The sequence below is a fragment of the Fonsecaea erecta genome (genome assembly GCF_001651985.1).
Source record: "Fonsecaea erecta strain CBS 125763 chromosome Unknown Scaff20, whole genome shotgun sequence".
In the NCBI taxonomy this organism is placed as follows: Eukaryota; Fungi; Ascomycota; class Eurotiomycetes; order Chaetothyriales; family Herpotrichiellaceae; genus Fonsecaea; species Fonsecaea erecta.
Genome location: NW_017387263.1, coordinates 24,721 through 34,730, shown reverse-complemented (window position 1 = coordinate 34,730; position 10,010 = coordinate 24,721). Strand labels below are relative to the sequence as shown.

The following is a 10,010-nucleotide window of genomic DNA, read 5'->3' as shown; positions in this document are numbered from 1 at the left end:
AAACCCCCAGCAGTGAACGCTCTCAAAATTCAATGTATTCCATAGATATTTTCATCCGCTACCCTGACACCACCACTGGCTTGGGTTGCCTCGTATTCGTCCTGCCCTTCCCGTCAGATCCAACGTTACTTTCGGGGGAGTATTTGCACCGTCGTTCGCGGGTAATTATTCTGCAGTATGGGCGGTATAGAGCTTCCATTTAGCCGCACAAGGATCGTTAACATGTTCATCGTCGAACATCTCCATTAGCTTTGTATAGACATCCTCTTCAGTGTCGATGACCGAGGATTAATCTTCCTTGCCTTTGCCATTAATCACAACAATTCCGTCAGGGAGAAAGCAAGATCGTGCCGCCGAAATATATACTCGTCTCTGTTGATAATGTGATCAGGAATGAAAGAAGGGTAGTAGATAAACATTGGCTATGGTGTTGGCTTTGGTTCCCACGAGGTGATGTTGTGGGCGTCGCTATCGTGCTGTGTATTTGGGCAAATATTAGTCTCGAAAATAATTGAATTGGGAGAACTTCACTCCTGCATCGCTTGTTTGTGGTCGACAATGGCGTATCCATCCTGCCGATAGTATGCCAACGGGAACCTTATCACCGCTGAAAACCACCCATGTAACGCCATTTAATACCTAGTATTTTGCGCCAAATTATACGCTGTTGCAGTGACCTGAACGTGACAGAACACTTCATTCGTTGGTGTCGTGTATCGGGCTCCTCCCTCGAGGCTTGCTGTGTAACGGTGTGCGGGCGCTAATTTCAGCTTCCCCGTGACAGAAAAATTGATTGGGTGTTATATTGTGTTGAGCTCCGCTTGGACGCTTGGTGTGTGACAGCGTGCAGCCGCTAATTTCCGGCGCAGGCACCAGGCGCCAAACCGGCGCAAATAATTGGCGCACGTAACCCGCGCACGGAAAGCCCCGCCGATCCTGTATCGAATGAAACCATATTTGTCATGATAAAGCAACTCATTGGCCCCCCAGAGGCGTGCTGAGCCCCTGCCTGAGACGCTTAGTATGTGATAAGGGCCCGGCCCCTAGTTTCAGCGCTGACAACCGGCGCCCCGATCGGGCGCAGGGAATCCGTACACGTACTTGTTCGGTCCCTCGCCCACTTTTCGAGGTTCAATCATCTTCATTTTCCTGAATTCTGAACCTGCTGCGGTCCTCATTTCTGCTATCATGGCTGCCTCAAAAATGATCGGTGACCTTGAGCTGAAGCGTCTCGAAGAGTTGAAGCTGCTTGGGAAGAAGGTATGCTCTGCAACATGAATCCGCTGGTTTCGCTGCTGACCTCTTCAAAAGTTCATTTTCATTTATCCCGAAGAACTCAACAACAGCGAGGACAACTTCGGTGAGGCGACGGAGAAATGCTTGGCCGGAGGGTATTTCATTGCTTGCACTACCAAAATCATGCCTACTAAAAGAAGTGGATGGAAGTCTGAGAAAGGCCGCGATTTGAAGTTCCGGGTTCCAGATGGGACCGATCTGAGCAACGTACTGGTACAGTTCGACGCTGGAGAACTGACGGTCATCGTGCTTCAGACCGAGAAGCACCACGTCTCGTTTATTTCCAGACTCTACTACAAGTTCTTGGACGACATCGTTCCGGATAAGCTCAACCCTCAGATCGTGAACGGCAGTGTCAACGACCTCGTCAATGTAATGGAAAAGTTCTGCGAAGCTCCTCAGAAGCAGTCAACACTTCCGTCGAGACGACAGCCAGCGCCGCTGGGGCGAGGCCCCAAAGCAGTCCAGCCCGAACTAATTATCCTCTCTTCGCCGTCGGCGACAGGGGACGACGAGAGGTTTTCTCAAGGAGCGACAAACGATAGCCAGGAGAAGCAGCCTTCATCGGATATGGAGGTCGACGATTCTCTGATTGAGGAGAAGAAGCGGAAGAAGCCTGGCCCCAAGTCGACGTTTGACCTGATCACTTGCCTCGTGCAGATGGACAGGCTTATCCAGGACAGAAAGGATAAGGGTAAGCGCTTCCCGACTGCTCTGGAGTGTGCTCAACAGGCTGCGAAGAAGACTAAGTCGCATGTCAGTACAATCCGCAACAAAACCCGGAAGTGGTATCACGACAGGTATAATCGTGCGTGCCGACGTGGCGAACTGGACAGGCATAAGGTTTTCATTAAGTAGATAGCTTCGATTTCATTCATACTCATCTCACTGTTCTATGACATTCTCGTCTTGGTAAAAGCCACCTTTCCCATCTTCCGACCTGAGACATCTGGATTTGCACGAGACCCAGTCCATGTGCGCTTAGTAGACATATGACAAGCCGGGCGCCTAATCGTACGAAGTTCATTGATAAGCCCGCACCGGGACCACTCCTCGACCACTCCTCTTGAACTTGGGACTATCGTTCGCGCAATTACTCTGACCGCTTCAAAGTGCCCAGTCCCATCCGCAAACAATCCTCCAGTGTCTCCACCAAGAGCTTGCTGTCATTGACAGCATCTCAAACACTGAGGGTGAAGAAGAAGAGGTCAACCTCCAGGCGGCCGCAAAACAGAGACGACTCGGGCAGCGCGCAAAAGAAAAAGACCAAGGAAAATGTATTCAGCAAGAGCGATGTAGCATATGAGAGGCTACTCGGGAAAGCGTTGTGCTAAGATAAGTGCCCCGACTGCTGGGACGACAGACCGCTTGAGGGGCGCAAAGAAAGATAGAGAACCCATGAGGATATCCGCTAGAGGATGACTACATCCTCACACGATCACTGGATCGGGTTTCCTTCTGGAACGAAGCGTGGCCTGGTCATTTATACCTCGTTACAGGCGGAGACGGTGCCAGCCGTACCGAACAAGCCTCCAGGCCTGCTTCCGCACCTCTTGCAGGAAGCTCCTTATCTTCTCGTCGTCGGCATCTCCAAAGATCTTCTTTCCGGTCGCGACAGCCTCTGGACTGCTCCAGTCCTTACCGCTCCAGGAGGTTACCTCCTCCCCGTCCCTGAGAATGAAACCGTCACTACCGACGTGTAATCCTAGGGTATTCATCTTATATAACTGCGCGCCGATCCCATAGAAATAAGGAATGATATGGGGTCTCTTCGGACTATTGGGCGTTAACTTTCTGTACGGTTCTGTCAGAGAGCCTTGGGGTGGGATCGTTAGACGAAGAGTCAGAGGGTTGGACACGTATCTAGATTATATAAAGCTGTCCTTGAGACATCGACTTCTCGCACTGTTGAGAGCTTCTCCAGCAGTGCGAGAATAGAGGTCCTATTTATCTCTTTCTGTGTGTGTCTCGTGGGGGCCGCCTTGGCACTTGGGGGCCGGTGGGCCCATGGGGGCCATTCGCCTGATGGGATGTTGTCGGCCGGGGAGCCCGGGTGACAAATGGGTTGCGAAACTTCATAGAGTGTGCAACACATTTCGCACCGAAGCGGCCGGCGCTGGATTCGATTGGGACATGGTCGCCTGGCTTGTCGTACCTGCCTCAAAGCTCAAGGTAAGGTGTGATATTTTGGCGACAGCTTCGTGGTAGAAAAGTCTCAAATGCTTGGGCATGTCAATGTCCTTGACAGCTCCCCTACGGTATCGGCGGTCTATTCCCCTCGCTGACAGCAGTAGAACACCACCTGGCTATAACCTTCTGCCTAGCTTTCGTACAAGAATCACCGGTCTCATGCAACTCGCCGAACCGTGGTTGCGCAGTGCAGTTTCAAACGAGGGTGAATTCACCGCCAATGGCCGGGCAAACGATCTTAGAACCACTAGAGAAATACAATCAGGGCCGTCCAATTACACTAGACATCGGCGAAGGCCAGAGAAGGTGTTCGAAGAGCATACGGTTGATCGCAGGGGATCGTGGTACATTTGATCTTTTCATAGTCAAAGTGACTCCCCGATGAGTTTCATTTTACTATTTCAAAAACACGCAAAGAGAGGCTTGAAGTCTTCCAATGACATTTCGCGTCTTCTATGCTCCAGGATGTATCTGAACGCTGGTGGCCGGATTCTGGGGTCCGCGTCCTTCGTGAAACCGGAAGGTGGCTGTTATCGATTATTGGAAGCCAGCCATCTCGGAGGCAGCAATGTGGACATACGTAACGTGACATGCCAGTGGCTTTCGAGTCCTTACAGAGCTGTAGGTATCTTGAGGTGTCTCCCTCTAATGCTATGAGAATGTATTTGGCGGCTCGGTGAGCGCTCCTACGCCCCTGCGGGCCATTCACAACTACCTATCTTAGATGTTTGAACTTGAAAATTTCTCACAACGCCACGGTGTCCCCAGAATATCAACGTATCCTCGTCCATAGGCTTGTATACGGCAACACCCAGGATCGTAACGAGCTCTGCATACCGTCTGAGAAATTATATGATATATTAAGCACTCTAGCTCCGTATTATCTCGTCCTCATACAACGCTTGCATGTCTCGCTCGTTGAGCATGACAACAACCTCAATTCTCTCTGTATTCTTCCACTTAAAGTATCCACCAACCTACATCTTGGCAAGGAAAGTATCGTGCCGTCAATATAGGGCATATGTGGGACCTTAATATGCCGTGGCTTGCCGCCTAAAATGTCGGCGAAATTGCAATCGCACATGCCTAAATTTGCCCAGCTTGTGTATGTCAGATCCAAAGTATGGCAAAGTTCCACCCGGGCCCGATATCCTCAACGTCAGCGAGCTGTTCCGCAAATGCTACAATCTCGTATGCATGTGATGGAGAACCAGTTACCAACGCCAAGGACGTTGTTAACTGTCAGGTGTTTGACTGGAATTCAACTGCTCATGGGTCGCTTGGTGTCCCGTAACTTAGCAGATGAAAAAGCAAAGATCTTCGCGGCACACTGGATCAGTTGGCTAGAGAGATTCGCCGGCACAGACGGTAGAACCGAGTTAACAACTCGCAGGCTATACTTTGCGTGTCGAAGGACAAACCCCTCAAGCGTGGCTTTCGCCTCGATATTCGCAAAACAACCGCCGGCGTCCCGCTGCCAGGGCTTTCTCTAGTAGAGTTCTTCCGATACGGACGGTAGGTTACCGGCAGCACGGTTCGGCTCGTCTCTCGCGCACTCACCCTAGAGCTTAAGTAACATGCCCATTCTTACTCTGTCTATGGTCACGTGGTGAGCGCGTAGACATAGTTTCAGTCCCCCTACCAGGCAAATAGCTCCAGTAACAAGGGTTGGAGCTCTTTGTCACCCGGGCTTCCCGGCCGACAACACCCCATGGGGCGAGTGGCCCCCATAGGGCGATTAGGGCGAGTAGCCCCTATAGGGCGAAAAGCCCCTATAGGGCTAACGGCCCCTAAGTACTAAGGCGGCCCCCGCAAGGTATATATAGAAAGAGATAAATAGGACCTCTATTCTCGCACTACTGAAGAGGCCCTTAATAGTGCGAGAAGTCGATGTCTTAAGGACAGCTATATAATCAAGATACGTGTTCAACCCTCTGACTCTTCGTCTAACGATCCCACCCTAAGCTCTCTGACACTCTTGCTCTTAGAGACTGGTAGTTGATGACCATCGGTACATGATAGAGGCGTTCTTGGAAAATCGAGAGCGGTACTTTACCCGGCCTCGGCGCGTCGAAGCTAGGTAGGGAGTAGGTGGTGGGAATTTCGACTATAGTTGGCGGCGCATTCAGAGGCGACCACGATAATGACAGCTGATTGCGCGGATGGCAGCCATTCGGTGACTTATGAAAAGAGCCTGTCACAAACAGAGCAGAAGAGCACGTGACTCGCAGGGGTGAAGCACCCCTATACGCCACCGTTGCTCAGGAGGAAGAGCGGAGTAAAGGGACTCCTCGGACGACCCTAAGCCTTTTCGGCTTACTAAGCCTATAGGAGAAAAGGTACACTTCCCGCACCCGGGAAGCTTACCTCCCTTAAGCTTTAAGTCTTGTCGTTGCTGTACGTAAAGGATACTTATTCCTACGGAATCTATCCATCCCTGAGTACTGCCTATCTTTAATAAGGCATCCTTGACAGAGCCCCTGGGAAATGGAAGGAGGAACGTGGCCTTGGCTAGGCCCTCGCTCAGCGTTCTCACGGCGTTTTCATATTGGTCTGTTTCGTGGGCAAAAAACACGGTGGTATATACCCTTGGCATAAGCTGGTCGACTGCAAGACCCATCATGATGTGAGTGCGGAATGTCGGCGGGATGGTCTCATAAGTGAAACGTTTCTCCTGTCCATCGTCTGATTCATTCTGGACGAGTGCCCATTCGAAGAGGAGCGCGGCAGGTTGTCTATTTTCTATGCTCCCGAACGACAGTGTTCGCCGGGACAAATCACGATCTGTCCGCACGGTTTCACTAACGTAAGGCGGAGTAGCGCAACAACGTGTGAACCTGTGGCTTTCGACTCTAGCAAAGCCTCCACAGCTTTATGGCTACTGCCCCTCTGGTTCACTGGCAGCGTATTACACATTGTCGATTTCGCGCGATCCGAAGGCGTGTGCTTATGCAGCAGAGCTGGCCACGTGTTATATCTAACTTTAGCGACTAGTCACCGTATGAAACTTTTTGAACTGCAGACTCCTTTCTCTCTTCCGCACTAGCGCACTTCATCAGGATTGGATCACAGGAGGTTTATTACGAGCGAGCTCACAGAATTAGGGAAGGAAAGAGTATGTTTTGTCAACTCAAACACACAATCTGGGAGTCGAGATGCCGCAAGCGATGACCGAGAAGACGGGCAGGGGAAACGTCCAAGTCTGAGATTTCGGTACTGTAGAGTTCAGCCACCGTGCGTACATCGGCCATGCCAAGGGCGCTCATCTCCGCATCGGTCTAGCTACGGTGCTCGTCGACGGTCCACGGCGGAAGTCGAGCAAGTCGAGCGTCTGAGCAGTTTTGTCTGCAGTACTTATGGGTGGAAGTTCTTATTGTTTACGGGCAAGGCCCGTAGTTGCTGCTGGTTGAATACATCTGAAGAGCTTGCCTTTGAAGGCCGTGAAGGGAACGTACGTCAGATCGCTGGATTGAGAGCGCCAGCGGAAGGGTATAGCATCTGGAGTTCAACCACAGTGCTAATAATCGGAATGAGAACGGCAGCTGAGTGGAGAGGAGCTCAAGGCATATTCTAATATCCTCTTGTCCAGCCCTGGATTGAGCTGAAGAATCCCGTCCAGCTTAGCCAATTCCTGCGCCCGCAAAGTGCGGTGAGTTCGATGACGCCTGTCAAGGGCACTTCAGCGGCCCATTCCCAGTCGGGAAACGTGTTCAAGGCATTAAAGTCAAGCATCGGAACCTGAAGGGCTGATGCATTGTGCGCCGAAGGTGTAGAAGATGACGCTGGCAAACTAATCGCAACAGTCAGATTTGAACCGGTAGCGTCTGGCACTGCCCCGAGGCTTACCAGTCGACTTCTCATGCGTAGACGGTTTCCCATCATAGTCCCATTTCTCTGACGAAATATAGCATCGCTGGTCCAGAGTTGCGTCAAGATGATCGCACATCTTGAATCTAGGTCGTTGTTCTCATATAATGGCCGTATAGCATGTGCTTTCGGCGTTTTCGAGGTCGATGTGAGTTCGAAGCTCGCTGCGCGTGGCCTTGAGGATGCTGTGGGATGCTACAATTATCATTCTGTGCAGCCATTGGGTTGAATGCAGGGCGAAATGGTCAGCGACATCGAGGCCATGGAGCATGTCAAGCATGTTGCAACACATATCGTACAGTTGGACTCGTCCAGCAGTTCGTGCCGAGTCAGGTCCCGCAAAGAAGTGGAAGGCTTTGATGGCCACGCCGGTGCATTTCTGGAAAAGAACATCTTGAGATCCCCAGTTCGATTTGTAGGACCTGAGACACCACTCGCTGGAGGAGAGTGGGGTCTTCAGCGAACCTGTAAGCTCCTATCACAACGATCGACCAGAAGAGAAAATGAGACCGCTCGTAGTGTTGCTCAGGTGCTATGGTGGGATCCAACAGCCCCGGAACGAAACGCTCCTTGTGTGCGAGGAAGATACTCGGTATAAGACAGCTGCCAGGGCGAAGCTGGAAGGGAAGGAGACATACAGCGCCAAACAATCAACCATTTTGCGTTGGACAATGTGGTCAGTTTTGAGGGATATCGGTGTTATCTGGAAGCCATTCATTTCTATTGGCGAAACGCCTTGTTGATCACTCGATAGTGTAAAGTCGTGGCCGGTGTGGCTTGATATATCTGAAACTTGGTCGCCACGGCTTGTTTGAGAGATGGATTGTGGTTGAGATACTGAAGGCGTCGCTTTCGCGTTTTGCGGGGAAGGAGTCCTTGCATGAGTGTCTGATTGACCTGAGGAGGATTTGTAGTCTTGTAACTGCTCTTGCAGCCTCGCGTTCTCTTGGACCAGCTGGGCTTTTCTGTTGCCCAAGTTAGAGATGAATTAGCATTATCAAGGCACGAAGACTTACGTCCTCCTCTGGCTTTTCTTGGCCCCACGAGACAGCTCACATGCAAGGTTCTACTTTCTGCACCTTGTGCATGGTTTCCGATAGCCTCCGCGAGCGCCGCGCTTGAGCTGACGAGGAATCAGATAAATTTTGGTCAAGTACGAGAGCCAATATGTGCGCACCTTCTGAATGCGACACTCGGAACATGATCGCACTCTCCCTAAGCCCTCAGCCATGTTTAGGTTCCACAATAGGTCACACCTCACCGTACGGACAGGTGCTCAGTTATTGAGGCTTGAGTTCGAGAGTTGCTGACTCTAGTGTCACCAGGCTGATGGTATTTCTTGCAATGCGTCAGTCTGTGAGCAGATCTGCCTGCCGCTCAACAACATTGAAGATAGCTTAAGAAATAGTGGGTAGAGTTTGGCTATGAATGGGAAGGAGTCATAGTAATTATTCGGGAATATCTACAGGTCTTGGCGGCCTCTAAACTCGCCGCCGGGTTCCGCCACCCAATGGCTCCGGGGGCGCGGAAACTATCGACACCGATCCTTAGGCTAAAAAGCTAGATCCATCGAGCAGTCGTCTCCGGCCGTATTTAGAGTTTGTATCGGAACTGGGGGTGATAGTAACACAGCTCTTCGAAAGTCCTGGCGTCACCTGGGTCTTGTTTCTCTCGCAAACTCCAGTCCTGTGCCATTTGATATCCCTTTTTGTTCTCTTTCTTCATCAAGAAATAGCAGACAGCTGCATAAAATGCACCTAACGGGTTGAGGCCCAGGGGAACGCCATGGCCTTTAAAGTGGCGTGGCGGGCTATCATAAATTTGAGTTGCTACGATGCTGTCGCCCTGGGTAAAGACTTGCGACACCGCCCAAGCAGTGCATCATTTGGTATTCAGCGGCGACAAAGCGCCGGGTCTTGGGACCCGTTTGGGACGGTGGCCTGCCGCTTTACTTAAGCATCCTGTGACCTGGCTCAACTCCGGCTCAGCCTCAACCTGAGCTGCTCAACCTGCTCAGGCAGCCGCTCACCCTCCTCAACCTTCTCATTAGTCGTGCTCAGTCCCGTTTCTGGGGCCCTCTGTCATTGGATACTCACGCCAGAGTTCTTAGGTATCTCTCTCTGAGGATGTGGAAAGTTTACACGACTATGCGCGAGGGTACAGTTTTGGGAACCCAAGGTTCGAAACTGGGACTCCTTGCAACGACGGTGGATGCAATCTCTCGCAACCCAAACCCTCCGTGCAAGACGGAGCGTGGTCCCTATGTTGCATTCGCTCTGGCGACCCTTTCTCCTGATAGCGACTCACGCGCTGTACACGTCGCGTCTCCCTATCATTCCGCCTGTCTGTCACCCGGGAAGCAGGGCTGTTACAATGACTGTTACAATACGCTTCCCGGCCGACAACACCCCATGGGGTGAACGGCCCCCAATACCAAGGCGGACCCCAATGCCAAGGCGGACCCCAATGCCAAGACGGACCCCAATGCCAAGGCGGACCCTAATACCAAGGCGGACCCCAATGCCAAGACGGACCCCAATACCAAGTCTACCCCTAATAGGTATATATAGAAAGAGATAAATAGGATCTCTATTCTCGCACTGCTAGAGAGACCCTTAATAGTGCGAGAAGTCGATATCTCAAGGATAGCTTTATAT

General features: G+C 51.4%; 2 protein-coding genes across 2 annotated transcripts; one reads left to right on the top strand and one right to left on the bottom strand.

The window, feature by feature from the left end:
- Nucleotides 1-1,188: 1,188 nt before the first annotated feature.
- Nucleotides 1,189-2,154, top strand: AYL99_11975 (hypothetical protein; the record flags this gene model as incomplete). The annotated part of the gene is made up of 2 exons (XM_018843479.1): nt 1,189-1,260; nt 1,312-2,154. The coding sequence occupies 2 exons, from the start codon at nt 1,189-1,191 to the stop codon at nt 2,152-2,154; spliced, it is 915 nt and encodes a 304-aa protein (XP_018687185.1).
- A 4,902-nt stretch (nt 2,155-7,056) lies between these two features.
- AYL99_11974 (hypothetical protein) lies at nt 7,057-7,432 on the bottom strand (the record flags this gene model as incomplete). The annotated part of the gene is made up of 2 exons (XM_018843478.1): nt 7,057-7,268; nt 7,333-7,432. 2 exons carry the CDS (start codon nt 7,430-7,432, stop codon nt 7,057-7,059), a joined length of 312 nt encoding a protein of 103 aa, XP_018687184.1.
- Between the last annotated feature and the right edge of the window lie 2,578 nt (nt 7,433-10,010).